At 34.3% G+C, this 24,026-nt stretch overlaps 1 protein-coding gene across 6 annotated transcripts in view; it reads right to left on the bottom strand.

Annotated features, from left to right (window-relative positions):
* Nucleotides 1-614: 614 nt before the first annotated feature.
* Nucleotides 615-24,026, bottom strand: part of LOC145686461 (ankyrin repeat and SOCS box protein 14-like) — a 150,709-nt gene continuing 127,297 nt past the window's right edge. For all 6 annotated transcript variants that reach the window (XM_081759786.1, XM_081759788.1, XM_081759790.1 and 3 more), the window contains 3 exons: nucleotides 21,998-22,148; nucleotides 20,273-20,589; nucleotides 615-5,522 (listed from right to left, as the gene is read on the bottom strand). In XM_081759786.1, coding sequence (XP_081615912.1) covers nucleotides 5,317-5,522; nucleotides 20,273-20,589; nucleotides 21,998-22,148 — 674 coding nt within the window. In that variant the 3' untranslated portion in view covers nucleotides 615-5,316. The remainder of the gene's footprint in view (nucleotides 5,523-20,272; nucleotides 20,590-21,997; nucleotides 22,149-24,026) is intronic.

Below are 24,026 nucleotides of genomic sequence, written 5' to 3'. Positions count from 1 at the left end.
AAATTGGCTCTAGGGAGGAGTTGTGTATTTATAAAGTAGGATCGTTAATATTAAAAAAATATACACAAATTAAAGCCAAAAATTTATAATAACCTAGCTGAAGACACTGAAACATTCTTAATGCAACAAAGCACAAAAACGTAAAACAACTGCTGTGGCTTGTACAAAAAAAAACTATTTGAAAACCTATGCAATAGTTAGTCCGAGCCGTCATTACAGCTCTCTCCTTTCTCAGACCAATTAGAAACGTCAGCATTCATGATATACAGTAGGAGGCGTGTGGAAGCAAAGAAGGACTTGATGCTTGTAAATATTTTTGATAACCCAAATAGAATAATACAGCAGCTATATGTGCACCAACCTTGCATTCGCAATACCAACCACGAATTGGAGATGAAACACGATTGTGGTACTGAATCCATGCGTTGTATATTTTGGAAGACGTATGATGTGATTAATTGTAGCTGGACATGAACAATATCATCAAGCTCTTTGTGAACAAATAGTTCATAAAAACCCAATTAGAACGAATAATAAAACTATTTACTCTTAATCGATGTCCTATAGACCTGATCCTTGGATATATTTTGAGCAACACAAATAAACAAAATTAATATGGTACCAAAATGTCGTTTATTATACCTTTTATGTTCGTCGTGATCTCTCTGATGTTATTTATATCATAGCTTACAGTAACTCTGTTTCTATGTCGACATATAACCTATCGTCATGGTTACCAAAACAAACAAATAAATACACGAAAACATTAGTTTTTATAATATAATTATTTTTGTGTCTTCTTTTTCTACCATAGAAATAACTGACTAGTACATATTTAAAGAAATATCACATATTGCCCAGAAAAAGTTTAAAAGAATACATCATATCGTTGTATTATGACGCCTCGAACTTACGGACTTTCTTTTGTTTGTTTTACAATTAAAAGAAAAGGATCCTGGTCCGTTAGGATTTACATATTAATTATTTGCAATCTTCGGACATCCCTCGTATATAAAAATTACATTTCATAATACAATTCATATATCATATTTATTTTACATATCAATATTAATACGTTAATTTCGTAATTAACTATATATATTTTCATATATTATAACGTCGATAAGGAATGTCAGAAGTCCGATCTATAAACTTATTTTAAGTCCGTTCCGGGCCATAAAATGTTTGTTAACAAAATTTAAATTACTACATTGGGCATGATGAAGAGGGATTTGACAAAGATGTATTTTATGAGTTATTCTAATTATCCTTTGGTTTGATACCTAGACATTATATTTACTTTTTTTCGATTGACTTTACTATATCCGGAAGATTCACTTTGGTTAATATTTAAACAAGAAATAATTATAATACAAATATATAAAAGAAATACAAAAGGCAAATGTAAACATTGATAATATCGAGAACAAAATATAACATTAAGACATACATTAACAAGAATAGAGAAATTATCAGATTAAATATAAATTTTAAAGATTAAATGTCATAAATTAAAATACAATAAATCAGGCTACATATCCATAAAATTCTTCGTTTTCTCCTTTGAGATTAACTACCATACATAATTTTTCTCCAAATTATCTGATTTAATACCCAAAGCGTTATTCACAAACGGTTGACACTGACAAGCAATGCTATCGCTAGCGGGGATTAGTTTATGAATTATTATATCATCAAGGGTACGTATAGCGAACGTTTTATTTTCAAAATCCAAAACAGTACGTACTTGTGTTTGAAAATCTAGACCAATTAACACCTTTTCGTTCAATTCGTTAATGACCAAGATTGGTTTAGTAATTTTATAATCCTGTATACCAATTTCAATTTGTGTTTTCCCCATCACCCTTTTCCTATGCTTGCCTGTGTAAGCAATTAATATTAAATTGACCACCTTTTGCAATCTAGGGTTAGAATAATCTTTTATAATTTCAAGCCAAAATGAATAAGATAAAAGGGACACAGTAGCTCCGGTATCAATTAGAGCGTGAAGAGGAACCTCATTAATTTTATAAGGTATTCTCGCAGTACTAAAGGTTTCCAGGAAAACAAAATCCTTTTCGGGAGCATCTACCCCTTCCATTCATCATCAAACATCCAAAAAGAGTTGGCAATAGGAATATATTGATAAATAGCATTCGTATCTAAAATGTTAAGATTACTTTCATAATCAGAAAAAGACTCAGGTACACTCAACGCTGACATGGTTCTGACCCCCCCCCCCCCCCAACGTCAGCCGGATCTAGTTTAAATTACGGTGATCTATGGCTTCTATTATATCACATTGTATTCCACAATCTTGTGTACTTTCTTGTGTTATATGCTGTTACAGCATTTTGATTTCTATTAATGTAATTCCTGCCACCTGTAAATCGGTTTTGTGAAAACATAAGACGATTATTATTTCTATTATTTCCATTACTATTTCTGAAGTTCCTGTTACCATTCCTGCAATGAGGTTGCGTCTGATTACCGGTAACATTTTGCCCATTTGCTCTATTGTGAAAATAATGATTATTATTGCTTTGTGAATTAAGAATATTTTCATGCTGGATATTTAAGTTGCGGACAGAAGCGTAATTGACATGATTACGACCAAAACTAACCTGCCCTCTGTTACTATTTTGCATCAAAGACTGACTTTCAAAACTCTGTACAAGCATGACCAAATGGTTGAAATTAATACATTGAGCCGACATCAACATTTGCTGCAACCTAAAGGGCAGTAAAATACAGATCGAAGCTATTATTCATGATTCAGGATGGCTTGGATTGATAGATTTTAATTCGTTGTGAGTTGACACTACAAACTCTGTAACACTTTTATGAACTTTAGGATTGTAAGGCCTTGTTCGGAGTAAAGCGTCTCTATTAGCCAACATGAAATCACTTTCATAACTGGACAACAACGCATCCTTAAAATCAGAATATTTACTAAGGTTATCTCTAATGGCTTTAAACCAGGTCAAACACGGGGGTAATAATATGTGAGGTAGGATTTTTAGGAATTTGGATTCATCTGCTCACATTCATCTTCGAATTTCTCAAGGAATACCCTAGCAGATATATCCTCGGGAACCCCACTAAATTTTGTGAGAGATCTGATCTCACTGAATCGTAATGGTTTACCTGTACTATTGGACTTCGAATATCTGGAACCACCATGCGCGTTTTTGCTTTTACGGGATGAACGCTTCGTTCTTCTTTCCCTCTCTGTACTATCTTCACTATATCCTGAAGATTCGATATCTTCCAAAGTTGTTCTGGGGTACTGTACAGGCTGACTAGTACATATTTAAAGAAATATCACATATTGCCCAGAAAAAGTTTAAAAGAATACAACATATCGTTGTACAATTCACTCAAATCCTTCTCTGTATAAGACTTGGTTTGCTTAATTTGATATCCCAAGCGTCATATCGCGCAACTCCTGAATGGTCAATCTTGGAAAGTCCATTGGAGTGTCAGCGGACATCTTGTGCCAAGTACTCTTGCGTTTTTCCAGTTTTCGGATTCTACTAGCATTTGTAAATGATTAAGTTGGTTCAACAAGGTTAGAATTTGTTCCGCGATGATCTCGTCTTCCGTATCACTTGAGATATTAGAAGGTCGAAAAGCATTGCACATACAATTCGAACAAACTCGCTAATCATGGGTATCGGTGTGTTCGGCATTACCTGTCCTAGAGCATTGCATCGTTTGATTAAACCGTTGCCAGCTTCGATCACGCACCTAATACATGTAACCCAGTCGTGGCTCATTCTATTCATTTGTGGTATGCATTTTCTTGCTTTGTAAGAAATGTGTCATTTTTGGAATAAGTCTCCCTTGACTCTTCAATATTTTGCACCACACACACACACATCTCTACAACTTCGCACAACGTTACTACAGTGCTCTCTGTTCTTTAATAATCACTGCATGGGCCTTCTTTCCCTCACAAATGCACACTCCGTGAAATTAAACAGGCAATTTTGTGCTACATGACGTCAGTGCAGCAACTACCTACTGATACGCTTTTTTTTTTTTTTTTTTTTTTTTTTTTTTTTTTTTTTTTTTTTTTTTTTTTACTATGAGCGCAATCATGATACACTTGGTTACTTATATATCTTATGTGCTGTTACATGTTTAGTGTATTATATAAATAAAAAAAGTGTATCAACGTTGCGCTCATAGTTTAACAAGCACGAGACTAAAGAAAAATCAGCATTTTTTTGCAAAAATCCTCCAAGTACTTGAGTTTGCAACCCTAAGATAACGTAAATATGCATAGTGTGAAACAAATATTTATAGCATTGTTACGTAGGTATGTTCTACATTTAACACCGGTAGTTGTGCTCATTTTATTTTTTAGATTTTCAGAGAGAGAGAGAAAAATCTTATGGACCTTCATCCTTTAACTTGCCGATTGTTTAAAATCTAAATACTCAATTTCAAAACTGGCTGGATACTAAGTTTACCAAAACACTTCATACTTTCAGATTTGAGACCTGTTCTACTTGCTTCCTCCACTCTTGAAAAACTACCATTTCCACAACAAGAATAAGCACAATATTTGAAAGCAATGTTTACTCAAAACCTTACAAACAATCCCATCTCAACTTTGTAATCAACGGTGACGAATTTCAAATAGTTTACTGAATAAATATGTACTCACATACATACATACACATATATATATATATAGTAAGGAAAGACTATTTTATTATCTATAAGATATTAAATTTGTTTCACATAAAACTTTTATTCCTGTATTAAATTTCAGTCACATATTTCTGAATGAAGATGTTAATAATTACAAAATGATAGTAAGTTAATTCATTTTAATTTACATATTTTCTAAAAGTCTAAAAATTAGTCATCACATTTCCACGTGCCTTTTGACTCCGGTCACTTGACTGTATTTAGTTGGTCCTCCTCAGATACTTCCGACTCGAAACATTCACCATATTTTTTGAGAAAAGTCACTGTTGTTACAACCCTTAATCTGAGTTTCTCGAATCCACATATAGTTGCTTTAGTGTGCAACCAATTATCACAATAAGTAAAAATAATGTCATGGGTTCAAACAAGCATCTGCGCAGAATTAGTGGAAGATTACAATCAGGTAACCAGATTAATCGTTTCGAAAGACAATACATCACATGCTCATGTGGTAAGTAACTTTTAGCCTTTCGGTTATTGAAAAGTAAGTTATCACAGTCGTAAAATTAGAATGACAGACACAGGTGTAAGAATAGTCTCTTTTCGGACGGTTTCTTCCAACACTCACAGAAATTATTATTTCGCGAGTTAATTTTATAAATTACCCGAGTAAAACAATTCAATATCTGCACGTAGAGGACTAAACGAACAACGTTCCTGGTACATGAGATAACGTTTTAAGGGTTCAGGCAACGACAATTTTTCTAATGCTTTTTCCAGTGGTACTTCTTTTGACACTTGTTTCCTCATCCACTTTCGCACTTCTACTCTACATAACTGCTGCAAACTGTCGGGTTCATCTGTTAAGACACAGAACATTACTTATACATAGATCAGTATCATAAATATTATTAACTAAGTCAATTAAATTCTTCAATCAACATGGAGCCTTTACTGGAAATGGAAACTCTAATCACTCAGAGGCACTAAGTATTTCTAATACATCTGAACAAGTTATTGCTTTCTTGCAGAGTTTATAAACGAAACAATACATTTATAAATTAATAAATAAACAAGTTTATGAAAAATGTAAGGAACTGGAAATATAACGATGAGACTTCCTTTCATAATACACATGAAAAAACATTAAGGAAAAAACTCAGCTCTGGGTAGAAAAATTACAAAAATCAGGAGGCTTGGTTAATTAGGGGACAATTGCTACCGATCAGCTTAGGTAGAAGCGATGCTCCGTATTGTGAAACAGTGGACCAAATACATACCACAAATATCTCAAAATTTGAGAATGTTGTCATAGATACATAAGACATCGAAACCGACGTAAATCACTTCATTAGTAAACGCAAATACACTGAAAATGGCATCCACTGATATCATAGATATACAACTCATACTATTAGGACACCTAGACTTTGTAAACAAACATGTCTTAAAACTGATGAAATGTCAGATTAGGAAGCATGAGATTACGATGTTAGTGGTATGACTGGATGCTAATTATTTTATTTAAAAAAAAAAAAAAAAAATGAACAGAAAGAATGTTTGGTAATGGGGAGCCCTTTGATTTTACCACTACAGTTGGCGCCGACTACATGGGAGCAAAAGTGCGTGACCCCCAAGTTCTTCGTCTCCATGGGAGCATTGCCCCATCCAAGAAATTCATCAGTGGCGGGAGTATAAGGCAAATTCTTTAAAAAAAAATGCCATACCCATTTCATAAAAGAACCCATGACGTGGGTGTAGCTGCACATATTGTTAAGTACTAACTTCTCCAATCCCCCTGTCATGCAACTCTTTTATATATATATATATATATATATATATATATATATATATATATGGTTTAGAGATTTTTCTACATCCCTAATAACTTCTCATATCCTCAAAGTTCAAAAGCCAGGAGGAATTGACCTCGCAGCTGCAGTATCCTCGAAGTTAAGAATTGTGACAAAAATGCGTGGCCAACTGAATTTTTATTTCGTTGCATGACGTAATTTTTCGTATCTTCATTAAACGCAGCAATCCTTGCAGGCAGCGTTCCGCGATCCTTACGATCTCTCTCTCTCCCTCTCTCTCTTTCTCTCCCTTTATATACAGCATTTCGTGGAAGTCCGTAAACCCCTGTACCTTACTAGCTTATTAGCTTATGATATATTTATTAGTAATATTAGTAACATTAATATTATTATTAATATTTCTTAATGTTGATGTTAGTATAGTTGAGTTGATTTTAGTTTATCGTCCATTTCAGCAGCGAGGCTATATAAGACGTGGACTTACTGATTAACGTGAAATCCGAACCACATGAGCTCCCGCCGGGAATCGAACCCGGGTCTACCACGCCAAAGATGCGTACGCTAACCACTTAGCCACGAGGGAGCTCTGATGTTAGTATAACTGATATTGTAGTTGTTGTTGTTACTACTACTACTACTACTACTACTACTACTACTACTACTACTACTACTACTACTACTACTACTACTACTACTACTACTACTACTACTACTACTACTACTACTACTACTACTACTACTACTACTACTACTACTACTACTACTACTACTACTACTACTACTACTACTACTACTACTACTACTACTACTACTACTACTACTACTACTACTACTACTACTACTACTACTACTACTACTACTACTACTACTACTACTACTACTACTACTACTACTACTACTACTACTATATTATTATTATTATTATTATTATTATTATTGCTCCATTGTTCGCCTCGCTTCACTTAATCATTCTGTGCGTTGAAGTGGTAGACACAAGTTCGTATTCTGTTGATGAGAGGTAAGTCATGAGTGTGTAGGTTCATGAACGTTCATCCACACGGGAAACAATTACCATCACAAGATAATTCTTTAGAGAATGAATTAATAAGCTTCCACCGGCAAAAAGGACAATGATTTCCTGGCAAAGAAAGGCTTTTATGACAGGAAATGTGAAAGACCGACCGAGAAGCGGAAGAAAGAAGACGCGCCTAGAGACATGTGCCGAAGCTAACATGTCACTTGACTGCTCTCCCTTAAATTTATTCGCGAACAGACTGCTGCAAAGTTATTCTAATAAGAAACTACGAAGGTGTAGGAATATATGAACTTCCCGGAAGTGTATATATATATATATATATATATATATATATATATATATATATATAGACTTAATTGGCCCGTCATATAACCTATATATATACAGATAAATTGGTCATAATGTTAACATTAGTACCCTCAATTCGGAAAACCAGGCGCTGGTGACCTAGTATTTGGTTCGAAACAATTCTAGAGAGAGAAGAGTTTTAAAAAAACGTGAGTTATTCTAGATTTGTTACGAATTCGATTTTGATGTAGGGAATGAACAGAACTAAGAGGTCTTATTATAGAAATTAAATATCATAAATCCTGGAACAAACTTCACAAGAGAGACAGAAAAAGGAGGTTAACTAACCTAGACACCACTATTTAAAGAAGCAACAACAAATTTGTACCTAAACTTTGTCAGAAGATAGTGGCAGTGCTTGAGGGCAATCACATCGGTAATATTAACATTTTACGACTACAACATAAGGGAAGGAAACTAAAATATGTACTAATTCTTCTATGCAGTTTGTAACAATAAAATATGTACACCTTATTCCAAAAGAATGACACTGATTATGACTATTTTCAGGTAAAAAGTTTGTAAGTCAAAATTCGTGTATATTCGGAAACAGTAAACAAAAGATGTCTTGATTCGAGCACCAAGCCAACCTCCCCAATCGAGAAAGATTGTACGGATGTGGTTTTCTGCTTTTAAATGTAAAAAGATCCGTTGAAATTTTATTAAGAGCACAAAAAGGTAACAGTCATTGAAATACATAATTATGTAGTATTTCGAAACTATGTATACGTATGAGCAATGCTGGTTTTATCATCTATATTCCCATACATTGAAAAACATTTCCAATAAAAGGAAAGACACCAAACATAGTTTTTGCATCCACAGTAGAATAAAAAAGACAAAGAAGAAAAAAAGCAACATTTGCAAAGGATTTCAATGTCACTGTCTTTGAAATTCTCTTCAGATGGATTTCTTCAGAAAGAGCTCAGCAAGATTGTTCGATGTTAACTCACTGGTAAAATAGGGGGCTTTAATTGTAGGGTCCTGAGTTCGATTCTCGTTTGGTTTTGATATTTAATGATGTATTCCTCAATGCATACATAGTTACATAAAACAATTACATTACAATAAATCAGTTGTATTTATATTCATACAATCATTTTAAGATATAAGTAATTCTTATATTTAAAATATAACATCTGAGATGTGGTGGATGTTGACGGAACGTCGGTATATTATATGTGAATGTTAAATACAAATTAAGTAAAACGCATATGGCACACGTGTATGTAAAGTGTGTGTGTTGTGAATTTGTCTGCCGCTACTAGGTTGTGTATTATTATAAATGCACTTTATCTGTCTAATGCAGAGGTTCCCAACCTTATCTACCTGGCGCCCTCTTCATAAACTAGCATACTTCAGGCCTCCCATTCCTCCTCCTTTTTGCTCGTTGTCCAGACGTGGTTCTTGGCTGACCCGTTTTGCGACATCAGATACAACTTTGAATTTTCAAATCTTCAATAATAATAATAATAATAATAATAATAATAATAATAATAATAATAATAATAATAATAATAATAATAATAATAATACTATCTACACGAGTTAATGTTTGCAGAAAAACTTCTGCATATCATTGTAAGGCAGTGCTATTATTATTATTATTACCAAATTTGGTCTTTATAAAACCACCTTCTTACTCAATAGGTATTTTGTGTTTGTACGTACAATATTTGATTGAACGCTTTTTTGTTGCAACATTTGTAATATGATTGAACGCTTTTTTTTGTTGCAACATTTGTAATATTTTAAGTTAAATACCATTTAAAAAAATCGTAATTTAGTACACATCCTTGTCTCATTCTAAATCAGTAATTAATTATTTAGATGTTTTAGTACTTTAAAACACACCGACAACCCATTCGAGAATTTAAAAAAACTAATATAATTGTTAATAAATAACTTTAGAAACGAAAAAAAATCTTTCAGTTTAACATCCAACGATTATGCTCTTTAGTCGAAGGGAGACGGATGATTAAGGCAAGTGAATGATGATGGAAGAATTGGTAGAATGAGAATGTGGGAGGAAACGAGAATACCCGAGAAGATGCTTCTGTCCGTATAGTTTCTTCGTGCAAAATTTCCTCTTCTGTGCCTTTTAGGATTTCTCAGATATTTACTACTATCATGATAAGTGGACCAACCTGTGCGGAAAAAGTCCTGGAACGGTTCAATATCTCGCGAAATATTCAGATCAGCAAAACAAAAATAACACGTGTTAAATACTTTTGAAAAAGCTATCCAATGATACCTACACGCAACCCCCTACCCCCACCTTCTTCGTGGGTATGGGGTAACTAAAATTTCAAATGGATTTTTTTTTTTTTTTTCGTTGCACATTTGGGTTTCCAGAAAAAGTGACAGTGATTTGACCCACAATTGAAAACAATGCTTTCACGGATAGCACTTGAATCGACACACACAAAAAAGGGGGAGGCAAAACGTTATGAAAATGCGGCCTCTCAGTATCGTACTCTGTGGCCATACGGTTAGCGTACTAAACTACGGAATCAGAGGTCGAGAGTTCGATTCCCACGCAGAGTAACATTTTTTATGTGAATTTTTTATACCCAAATAATGAATTCATAAATTTTAACTTCGATAAAAATAATGTATTTGTCCATATTTATTAATTTGCAAGAAAATAGAAATGGTGACAAAAATGGTTTATTTTTGTTGCAAATAACCCTATGAACTCTAACACTAATAATCCTATTACTAAGAACTATTTCATAATGCTGGTTTGCAAAACAATTATCGAAATTTGTATTCTATGTGACTTCAAAAAAGTACTTATTGAAGTTAAAACGTATGGAATTTATTTGGGGAAATAAAAGAAAGAAAGACTGCTTTGAACGGGGATCGAACTCAGAACCTCTGACTCCGCAATCCAGTATGATAACCGTACAGCCACAGATCACGGAACTGACAATTAGCATTTTCGTAACGTTTTGGTGCACCGCCTTTTTTGTGTGTCAATTCAAGCGCCATCTGCGAAGACACTATTTTCAATTTTGGGTCAAATCACTGTCACTTTTTCTGGAGAAGCCAAATGTGCAATAACAAATAGGTGTTTCCATTTAAAATTTTAAAATTACCCCCCGTACCCCAATGGGGATGGTGATAAGGGGTTACGTTTGGTATCATTGGATATCTTTTTCAAAACTATTTAACATGTATTATTTTTGTTTTGCTGATCCTTATACTTCGCGAGATATTGGTCTGTTCCGGGACTTTTTCCTCACCCTGTATATAAAAAATCAAATCCAAACTGAAGGAAGTATATTAAGGAGAAAAGAAGTGAAAAACATTTTAGACAATAAGGAAAACTATTTCAGCACAACCAAATTTTCTCTTATATCTATACCATCTGACTACTTTTACTTTAATCTAAATGATAAGTATTCCAGGAACTTACAGTTGGGTCAATCGAATCATGAAACTTCTATCCTATGGAACACAACCTAGCACGAGAAGAAAACTTTCTATTTCGTTTAATCGATTTATCTTATTCGATTAACAAGGACAGGTAATATACAGATGATACATGAAAAGAAATTAATGTTTTCCGTAAACAATACATATTTCTATATTCAGGAGTAAAAGTGGATCTGGAAAGGTAGGAGGATGCATAACGTCACGCCGTCCCTCGTGCCTATCTTTGACCATTGTAAATTGTTTCAACAGTGAGGGGACGCGACAGATATTTTCTGGAAGTGAGGGGACGTATCCCTGTCTGTATTAAATACAACAAAGAAAGAAATAACAGAAAGAGAAGGAATTCTGATAAACGTTACTATATAATAAGTGGGAGATTTGTATAGTAACTATGTTTAAATAAATTAGCATAAAAAAACAATTTGCTGTTTCTTTAAACTTTATTAATAACCAGAACTCATATCTCAGTTTAGATTTATTATTTTGTTTTATATGTTGGATATTGGACTCTATGTCAAGTCCTTGTATTTCTAGATTTTTATTCAATTCTTACACTCGAGCTCCTTCGTGGCTAAGCGGTGAGAGTACGCGCCTTTGGCGTGGGAGACCTGGGTTTGATTCCCCGGCGGGAGCTCATATGGTTCGAATTCCACGTTAATCAATAGGTCCTGTCTCATATAGCCTAGCTGCTGAAAGGGGCGTTAAACTCAAAATCAACTCAATTCTTACACAATCAGCTCTTAAATCATTTGCTTTAATCTAAGATTTCATTATTTTCTCACTCTCAAAAGGGTGATTGCAACCTTGGTCATTTTACATAATAATAATAATAATAATATGAATACATCACATTTGTGTGGGATATCTCCTTCCCATCAATGGAAGCTATTGCTTTAAGCTTCATTGATATTAAGAGATGCAAAAAAGCCGGCTTTTTTGAATCGATGTTTTTTTTTCACATAAAAAGCCGGCTTTTTTGGGCAAAAACGGTAATTTTGGAAATTTTGGTTTCTTTCATTTTTATGATTTTTCTATCTAAATAGCTTTTTTATAGTATATTCTATAGTTAGATAAGAATTCCATGACCTAAATGCCATATTTCGCTCTAAAATTCACCATCAAGATGGATGGAGCACGTTTTACGAATTAAAGCTAACACGAAGAATGTAGTATTTGAAGGCAATTTTATTTAACTTTATTTTAACTTTTGAGTTATCAACATTTTTTTCTTCTCTAGATCATTTTAGTTTGTTATCCGTGTTTCATTTCTAAGAGCTTAGTACTCTAGCTTCTAGCGCAAAAGTTAAACTTTTGTTTTTCAATATATCCGTCAAACCGTACTTCCACATTTCTGTTATACTGTAGCTGTGCAATGATTTAGCAATAATTTTCCGGATACAAACTTGAATACCAATTTGCACAAATAATCAGTAGCGGATTTAGAAAAGTACTTTGGGAGGGGTTTCTCTGATTGTTTCGTTTTCTAAAAAGTCCTAATTTCATTTGGAAGGTGCTTGAAGTTTATGAGTAACGGGCATAGCTAATATTTCGTTTCGTTTATATGTTTAGCAATAATCTTCCAGATATAACCTTGAAGATCATTTTATACTGAGAATCAGTGGCAGATTTAGAAAAGTATTTTGGGAGGGGTTTTTCTTACTGATGTTTAGTTTTTCTAAACATTCGTAATTTTTATTTGACGGGAGCTTAAAATTTATGAGTAAAGGCATAACTAATAGATATTTCGTTTGTTTTAGACATTCCGTAACTTTGGGGAACATGCTTCAGTCCGAAAGACCGCCCCCCTAACCTTCGCAAAACCGTCACTGCTGGTAATTAGTAATAATAACGATTTAAAAACAATAAGAAAGGAAGTCGGCCAACTCACAGTACACGCACTATTTCTACATTCACAGATGGAATGAAGAAAAGCTTTGTCAGAATGGTCGAATGCTGGGTTGAGTCCCGGACTTCCCGATAGAAGCACAAAAGCTAATCACTCAGTCATGTTTGTTGTGCAGTTATATTTAGCTTAACTTAAATATATTCCGTAGTCCTTTTTTTGGGGGGGGGGGGTCCGTAATGATATGTTGAATCCCTCTTGTTAAAAATTCAGACAACTTGAGGATTGGGTAAACCATCTGCATTAGTTTTATTTCCTTTTCACCTTTCAATCAAGGTGTCCCATGTTCAATTCTCGGTCGAACCACAACCCTTCTTTCATGCGTAAACCAAGTAGCGGTCCTTATGTCACTTTAAGCGAAAGTATTCTCCTTGATAACCTCGGTATTACGTAAGGATGTTAAGCCTAAACATACGAAACGAAACCAAATTGTATATTTCTGCATGCCTGAATGCCTGTTGTTTTATAAAGAAGCCAAGGGAGCTTAAATATATTGATAGAAATTGACAAAATTTATCGATTGCCTACATAGCTTCCAACATTAGCTTGGATTGGACTTTCAATGATATCTACATACTAAATTTGTAATTTAATACCTCGGTTTTAGCGTAATGATTATGATGCGTTGACCTTTAAATTTTACATGCAAAGCAATGACAGTATTTTCAAGTCATTGTTTTACATTTAAAGTAATGACGGGATTTTCCCGATGGCTAGGGCGGGAGTTTCTCAATTTAAGAAATTTACTGACCGGACTTCTTTAAGCTTCTGGGACCTCTTCCAGCATAACGCCGTTGTTGCATAATAACACCAAGGCGAAACAAACTTATTTCTGTGAATATGTAATATAAATACATAAAGCAAAATATCTAAATCAAAAAACCTGGTTACCCCCCCCCCCAAAAAAAAAAACTGGTTTAAATTTTCCACAAAAAACGGGTTTTTGGCATTTTCAAAAACAACCATGGTTCTTGCCAACCCTGCTTACTTTTGTATATAGGAGGTTAAAAAATTCTTATTTTATACATTGGTTAATCCTTTGGAATTCATAATGTAAATATGTTGAAGAAAGATTGTTTGAAAAGTCTTTTCGAAATTCATAGTTTATTTTCGAGGTTTTTTTATTATTATCGGCATCAACCACTAATTAAATGACTTTTTGTGTTATAGCGAAGCAAAACAACGTCTGCTTTATCAATTTAAGGCAGAATTTTGAAAAAAGCCCAAAATTTCCCAAGCAAAAAAGCGAACCAGAAAAAACCGAGTTTTTTTCCCAAAAAGCCGGTTTTTTCCGAGCCCTTGCATCTCTAATTGTTATTATTATCTACCTTTAGTAATTATTAAACAACAGGGACCTAGAACAAAAAAACATACATGCATACACACACACACACAATATATATATATTGTAAGGATCCCCAGATCACGACAAAAGCACATGTTAATACAACACGTGTTATTGATTATAAACAATGAAGCAGACGAGAAGTTAACACGGAAGACACCGAGAAAAGCCCAAAGGAGACGGACCTCACGAAAGGACCCGAAGAGGACAAATAAAAGCACAACCACCGAGGGACCTGGCATTATTCGACCAACAGATCAACTAACCAACACCTGCTCCGAGGTCGCATTGGACTAGGGGTACACCTTTCCTTAACCCGAGGTCCCATTGGACAAGGGATCCTCACTACAACCAAGCCTCACGAAGCTGCCTTGAGCTGAGGGGCTTTCCTTCAAAACTCATTAAAAACCTTGCAGGTGCCTTGGAGACTGCTTTGAGAGAAGAAGCACCGTGCAAAACACCAATCTCCCTTTATCTGCTCAATAAGAAGAAAGACACTATTTACTCTTTGTAATCAAAGGCATTGTAATTAGCAATTTTATATTAAATTGGTGAAGGGAAAAGACTTGCTCGGACCGTTATTTTGTCTCTACCTATAAAGTCATTGCGATTATATATATATATATATATATATATATATATATATATATATATATATATAATTAACTATACCTAACCTAATCATGAAACATGATGAGAGATATAGGCCATGCAAATACGAAAAATAAATAATAATAATAAAAAACATACGATACAATAAATGACACATTCTCGAGACTTGCTACTGATTGAAAGCGCTATCGCTTCGTACGAGACAAATATTGAATACATCACATAGACCCAAACCAAACTTGAGATATGATTAAAGGATAGAAAATCATATCTCATATATAATATCATCATAATACCGAGTGAACATGCTATCTATATTGATCGTTCAAGATAATTATCTTTTGCTATTTTCGCTCCAAAACAAAATTCAAAACTTCATTGGAGGTAAGGAACTAATCAAATCCATCGATTTGAGTCGATTTGACTTCAAGGAAATGAAAGAAGGTTAATCGATTGCATCTGCAACTAAACATTTGCAGGCAACATATTACTGCCACGAAAATCACAGTAAATTGTTGCCAACTAACATGCAGTGACCCCCTTTCTTTGTGATAATGTAAATAACGTGCTACACTTGGACCTCCATGTAGATCTAACATACTACGAACTATTATTGGTACACTTATTAAACTAGAAAGGAAGCAAATCCTTTTCCCCATGATTTATTTGAATGTACGTAACGGACCGAAATCTAACTTACCTACACATTATAATTTTAACTCTCATCTTTACTGAAATAAACAACAAAAAGTGATTAAGGAATTCAACTTAACTTAATGAGTGTTCAGTCTATTGAAAATAGGTTCAAAATATTAGGTCATGAATACTTCATCAAAATGGCACCGAGTATCGGTTTTACAAGCGCCCGGCAATTTATATCATTTCACAGTTTACCTCTATGTTCCGAGGGTACACTTCACCGAAAATTTACCTATATTGTTCAAAACCCGTTTTTATTAGGTTATCACCGAAAACTCACTTTGGATCATAAAGAAAAAGTTAAACTTTGTAGGGCCCTCTGACAATCCTGCACATTGTTTTGAGATCTTCTGTACACTATACTCATTTCCTCTTATAAGCTGAACAGCATACAATTTGATAATAAATTTTGAATTTAAATTATTATATTTAATAACTAAAGTCCCTCTCTTCATTAAAAGAGAATACATTTAACATATAACTGCAATTTTACTATTCTACTTTTTAAATAATACTACACTATTCCATGTATCGAACGCCAATTTTTTTTCAACATGGCCTCAACCGTGATAATATCAGGCAATATATTATATGATTTATTCTTATTTTTATTATCAATAAAATATTTTGCGATTAATCCATGAGCCTAAACTATTTTGAATGCACACAGGAACCCATCACGCACGAAACAATCAAAATTTCATTCCTTCAATCAGCTTTACAAGCGAAATCCGTTTCCTTTCATTTTGCAAAAATCAAACATACGCCTAGAGTTATTCTACGTATTTCTGTTCTTAGATCTTCTTACTCGAGATTTTATTTGTTATAGTTTCTACTTATGTGTGAAATAGGCGTGTGAAATACTGGTGTGTGAAATACTCGTAATGAACCATAGCACGTTACTTACAATTGGACGGAGTTATGCATCAATTAACCAAGCGCCAAAACATGGTTCTGAGATATTGAAGGAAACACGAGCATGTTACTATTACGATCCAGTTCTTGGCGCTTGATCGAATAGCTTTTCCTGAACGTTTAAGCAAATAATAGAGTCTCAAACATTTTTTTTTTTTTTTTTAAATTTACATTGTCTCCTATACAATGATGTAAAAATCTCGAAAACTGAAATATGGCGCTTGGTCAATTGATGCATAACACCGTCCAATTATCCCTACACGGTCATATGAATCTAAGAAATTACTTAAACATATTCACACACATTCTTACATGCGGGAAAAATGTTTATTATGTTAAAAATGAAAGTAAGGTTGTCCCATCAATATGCACCTTCGTACATATAAACTCCGGTCTAGTGCAAACAATACAAAGATCACCAGAAGAAGAACGTGCAAAAGTATACTGGGTTGGTGCATTTTTACTTAAATAAAGAGTTCAATCTTCCGAGTTACAAAAAAACATGTCGTAACAATATGTTCATGTCAGCTCACTAGTAGAGCACGGGATTTTCAGGTCCTAATTTCAAATTCTGCAGACTTTTTCTTTATTAGTAGAACTACACAAAAATATGATACAAGGAGTGGTTGCTACAAGAAATGTATTCACAAAAGTTCAGGTAGCTCTAAAGAGGGCTGTTTTAGGAGTTAAGGTGGGGACCCTAATATTGTATCCAAGACCCTTCTGAATTTATTGCACGTTCCATTCTTCTGCTATGAAGCTTATTAGATGGCCGATAAATTTTTCTCCTTTTCCGACCTCCAGCCATGCCAAGGAAACAAGACCCCACAGGCCATCCAGAGATCTTGGTGGATCTGCCTCAGGCCACCTGTCTTTTAGAGTTGCTGCACACTTATTTTCCATGGGACTGAAGTCTACTCCACGAGGCGGCCAGTTAATTAAATCAACTTTAGGTTGCCTTGCGAATCATTCCTGAACCACACGGGAAGTATGTATTGGGGACTGATCTTGCTGGAATTGAATGACACCGTAAGGCTGAAGTACTTGTGCAGATGACACCGTTATGTTACTCATAATGTGTAAATAGTGATCACTCTCCAGGTGCCCTTCAATTCTATGAAGCTCTCATACACCGCGAATGGAGATCCAATCCGAACATGAAATGGATACATGACCACTCCGATTGCAAGCAGGCACACATACAGGGTCATTTTGCGTGTCCCTCGGACAATTCACAAAATGGTGCCCCTCATTCGATATTGTCAACATGGATTCATCTGAGAAAATTACGTTTTCCTAGTTGCGATAAACAGTCCCATGTGTAATGTGAGACGGTAAATTCTGTGTTAATCTCAGAATTTTTCCTTCACGCTAGCAACACAACAACGTAATCCAGTCTGACGAAGCCTGCGGAGCGCTGTCTGCTTACTACTAAGAAAGTGGGAAGCTTCCCTTAGCTGTCTAGACGTCCTTACTGATCTAATCGGACTTTGTTTACTAATCTCGAATCTTCGGTAGACACATGAGGACGACAGGAGATCGACAGTTACCAGTATGACCTGTAGTACCATATTGCCGAATTCACTGCCTGGCTGCAAAGGCCGCGATATTTACTCGCTACCAGCTGCAGTTGCAGTATAGCCCTCCAATTTCCATAAAGTAATTACAGCTGAGCATCTCCCCATGATCAGCAGTGCTCTGAGCTGTGAACAGCAAGAAACAAGTAACAGCTAGTAATTGGCATGTGATTGGTTACTTACAGGACATTCCCATTGTGGGGAACGATTAGGACAACATTCGGGAAACAAATCTTGAAATGACGTTAAGAAATATGCTATTAATAAAAATAGTTTTCATAAATGAATTTTCATACATAAGAAAAGTCGTTTTAACAAACTGAATTGTTATACTGCCTTTACATGCATAAAATATACATTCTGGATTTAAATACAGAAGCAGTATCGATAAGCTTGTTCTGTAATGAAATCGATAGGCATAAGTCAATATCATTCCTTACAGAACCAGTAAGTTTGTTTCATTATTATTAATCTAAATCATTCTAATTTTCCTTATCTAAAATGTATAGTAAAATAGTTCACTTAGCGTGACTCAATCTGATGGCGTTTTAAAAAGACAAATCTTGGACATATGTTTTTGGTTGTAAGAATAGATCATCGTTAAAGCAGCCGCTTAGTAACACAAGGACTCATTTCGAGTCCTGGTCTGGTTAAGTATTGTTGTTTCCTACTAGTCAATAAAACGATAGTAAAGCCATAAATAAATTCAAAATTTTATCAGTAACGATAAGATCTTCGACGATTCCTATGTACGGCAGTAGTGGCTTAATGGTAGAGTTCACTTTCGGTGCTATGGGATGTTGATTTGATCCCTGCTCATACCATGTAAACTTTCTGGTGGACAAACACAATGTGCGTGAGTTTTCTCACGATTCTCACTCCCTCATTCCACCAATTCATTCTTTCATCATCCGTCAGGCGTGAGTCAAAGTTGCTTAATGAACTTAAATTGAATTCAGCATTTGAATTAAATTAAATTAAATTCAAATTCCTCGGTTCCAGTCGGGTATAAATGGTTCAGCAATCTGAAAATTGCGTGGCGCTGTGTCACTGAAACGAATATGTAACAAATGATACACATAGAACAAAAATCGGTGTTCTTTTAATGTGGTTTGAGAGAAAGAACACCGATTTCAAGAGTGTGAATGTGAATGGCTGTCTGAGAGCAGAGTGGGTAGCGTAGTGGTTAATGCATTGGCCAGGTACACCGATGATCCCGCGTTCGAGTCGCGGTCCAGTCATGCATTGTTTTGCTCTTTGTGTATCATTGAGTTTGTAACTACAGAGCATTAAGTGTGTTAAAAATCGGCTGTCTTCTCCTTTCGTTAATATAATGATAATACAACCGTTAGAGATGTTCTGAATATAGACAATGGATTGTCCAATTAGAACTGTGGTATAAGCCATATAGTTTGAGTGAAAGAATACTGATTTCAAGAGTGAGAGATAGTATGGCTATTCTGGGAGCGAACTGGGTAGCGTAGTGGTTAACGCATCGGCATGGTACGCCGAAGATTATTGGTTCGATTTCTCGTCCAATCACACACTTTTTCGTTTTATGTGCATCATTTAGTTCGTTCTGGATTAATATTTATTTCAATTTCAGATGACAACATATCTAAATGGAACCAATTTAAGGTTCTCATTCAGAATAGTTTCCTTTAGTTCGGAAACTACGTTTGAACCTGAAAATATCCCTACTATTGAAATATCATATTTATATGGTACATAAATGAATATTAAAGAAGTTAAGAAAAGTTACACTCAACTATGGTATATTCGAACTCAAATTATGTAATTCAGTTTGAATTTTTTTAAAGAAGTAAATAATAAAAATAAGAAAAAGAACAACATATGGAGATACCATATTCAAGTTACATGCTAAAGAATTAAATACTATTTTAAAGACACAAATCATACCTAATGTTACATGAATATCCTTCCACTTAGATTTCTGAATACATAAATCCCTTTCTGCTTTCGCAATGTATTTGCGAACACCATATGTTCCAAATTGAAGAAGATACTTCAAAACATTTCCCAACTGCTCGATTAGAAAACCACGCATGTTATATCCAGGAAATTCTGTTGAAAAATCACAGTATTCACATCCAATACAACACCACTTGATAATGTCAATATGAGTATATCTTGTACGTGGAAGAAATAATTTTAAAAACTTCGGATTGACGAAGATTGTGTGGACGAAAATATCAGGAGCTGGAAATTTATTACTCCTAAGAAAGAGAAATAATGCATTATAAACAACATGAAATAAACTGATAATAAACAAAATGCACTTAATTTGTAAACTAAACTTTTAAAAAAGTTTGCAATATTAGAAACAAAGAAGTAATAAAAGATTTTGATTAAATTTCTGGATTTTTAAATTCAGTCCTTACACGTTCACTCTCACAAATCATAACAAATTAAGGTACTACTTTGGTATATTACGGACAATATAAATTAATTATACAAAAGTTATTTTAACAACGTCTACTATACTAATTGGCATTCATTTACTCCACTATTTACTGTCACGTCCTTTTAAACATATTTATATCCTCTCCCCGTCCCCAAGCTGCGGAGCTGAATTTGGATTTAAACGGCATCGGGAGTGTCACTGTTCACCACAGCGACCAATACATTTGACACTAATATGGGTCATTCTCGATCATTTTTATATATCTCTCCCCTCTCCCTTTCCCAAATTGAATCTTCAAAGTGAAATGATAAAATCCATCCCAGGCCTGAACCTCGTCCATGTTGAAAATTTGACCGAGATCAGTCGGGTGGTTCACGACTTATTAAGTCACAAACATAGACACTTTTATTATATATATATATATATATATATATATATATATATATATATATATATATATATATATATATATATATATATATCGATAAACAAACTCATCAAATGATTTTTAATCTTCGTAATTATCATTGAGCTTTTTAAGTAGAAAATTTGTAGACATGGAACGTGGATCTGCAAGGTTAACATTCATAATAGAAAGGTTTCAGTTTCAAATTTCACTATCTAAGAAAATGAAATATCTGAAAATTTTGACTCTATTAGCAGTTGCTTACGGTAAAAATCACGTTCTTCTGAAGAAAGCGTGGTGACCAAAGTATACAAAAAAAAAAAAAAAAAAAAAAAAGAAAGAAAGAAAGAAAGAAAGAAAAAACTTTTATAAATAATTTTTCTCATTCAAACTGTTGCAATTTCTCTTTAGCTGTTTCTATAGATATTTCATGGTAATTCTTTAAGTGAAACAAAACTGACCTCTGCAGTAATGTGCACTCCATTTGCGATATTTTCAGTTTAAAATTACCATTCCATTTTACACAGGTCCAAGCAGGGGCGGATCCAGGGGGGGCAATCGCCCCCCCCAGAAAAGGAAACTTTCTTATTTTATATATATAAATAAAAACCATCCCAAAGTTTGGAGCCCTTAAAAGTAGCAGTATGACAATCCACCGCCCCCCCCCCAGAAGTCGGTCCTGGATCCGCCCCTGGGTCCAAAGATAGCAATCGAAAAGCAGCATTCTATTTTGATGCACATCAATGAACGTGATATACTGTACAATATCACACACTAAGCACAGAAGCTAAAAGAAATGTAATTATTAACTTACTGTGATCGATAATCAATATCTGCTCCTTCTTCAATCAATTTTTCAGCTAATAGCATTGCAGTTTCCGCACAGTCTTCTTCTATTTCTTCAAGATATAAAATATCAACAAGGGGTGGTGCGCTACCTTCACATTCTGCATTTACGCTCATGCCTATAAATAGAAGCACAGTAGATAATATTAGCTAATAATAATAATAATAATAATAATAATAATAATAATAATAATAATAATAATAATAATAATAATAATAATAATAATAATAATCGAAACTGATCCTATATGTAGATTAAATTATTGGAGAAATCAGTTCAGATTTAGGCGAAATCGATCAACTATCAACCAGATATTTACTATTCGACAAATACTCGAAAAGAAATGGAAATACAATACCCCGGTACGTCAATTATTTTATGATTTTAGAAAGGCCTACGACTCGGTTAGGAAGGAAACTGTACAACATTCTTACAAAATTTAGAATACCGAGGAAGCAAGTTAGACTAGTTAAGATGTGTTTAAATAAAACCCAAAGTAAAGTCCGAGAAGGAAAATTCTTGTCCACGAGCTTTCACGTCGAGAATGGCCTAAAACAAGATGTGTTTGTCAACATTACTATTCAACTTTATTTTGGCGTACGCAATAAGAAAATGAAAGACAGCAACCAGTGCCTAGAGCTTAATGATATTTACCAGGTTATGGCGTATGCTGATGATATAAATAGGATAGGGGTAATAGGAGAACAATAGAAAGAAATTCTGAGATCTTATTAAACGCTTGCAGAGACATGGATTTGGAAGTAAATGCAGAGAAAACTAAATACATAAAAGTTCGCCGGGATCGTAATACTGAAAATTATGGATGCATGAAAATATCAAATAATACTTTTGACAACGTAGATACTTTCAAATATCTAGGATCAATATTAACAGACCAAAATCATATCAACCAAAAAATTAAACGTCTACTAAAAGCAGAAAATTCGTGTTATTATCCAGTTCAAGATAATTTGTCTTCGCGAGTTCTCTTGAACAATTTGAAGCTTAAAAAGGGTGTCCACACAATTTGGCCCAAAAAATTCCCTGACTTTCCATGACCAAAGTTTCAGATTTCCCTGATCACTGAATAACTTAAACTTAAGAAAAAAAAGAAAGAAACCCTAGTCTACACCTTCCCCATAGCTGGCCTTATACTCTCTCCATTTTTGTTTCTTTTTACAATTTTCTTTATTCCAAAAGAATGGAAATTTACAAGCATATGTATTAGGCCGATATTACACTTACTATTTCATAAATTCAATAACTGAACAATGGACATAAATCGATATTTCCCTGACCAAACCGCCATACATTTTTACTTCTCTGACTTTCACTGACCCACCAGAATATGGACACCCTGTTAAAATACATAAAACGATAATTATGCCTATTGTGCTATATGGTAACATGGTCTCTTACTCTGAGAGAAGAACGCAGACTGAAAGTATTCGAAAATAAAATACTGAGACGAATATTCGGGCCACGAGGAACAAGAATGGCGAAAACTTCATAACGAGGAATTGCATAACTTATACCGTTTACCAAAAATTGTTAGGGTTATCAAGTCTAGGAGGTTTAGATGGGTAGGCCATGTAGTCAGAATGGAAGAAAGTAGAAAGTCGAATAGCCAATAGGAAAGTGACAATTAGGAAGATCTCGGCGCAGATGGGACAACAATATTAAGATGGATCTCGCAGAAATAGGAATACAAAGTAGAAAATGGATGTCCGTTATATCATCAAAATACGAACATTTGAGTGCAGACTTGAGTTTAGGACAAAGAAGATAATCGCACGAAGCCAATCTGGTGAATAGGGAGGTGGGACAACACACAGATGCTCTTTCGTGACAAAACGACTTGCACAATCTGTGCCTCGTGACTTGGGGCATTGTTATAGAAAAAACGCCATTGAACATCACTCCTATATTGAGGTTTCACGCGTGTGATACGTTGTAGTAACCGTTTCAATACCTCAAGGTAAAATGAGATATTAAC

This window comes from Thermobia domestica, chromosome 5, assembly GCF_964235325.1.
Source record: "Thermobia domestica chromosome 5, izTheDome1.hap1.1, whole genome shotgun sequence".
Lineage (NCBI taxonomy): Eukaryota > Metazoa > Arthropoda > Insecta > Zygentoma > Lepismatidae > Thermobia > Thermobia domestica.
The sequence above is the reverse complement of the archived record's forward strand: the minus strand, read 5'-3'. Positions and strand labels throughout refer to the sequence as shown.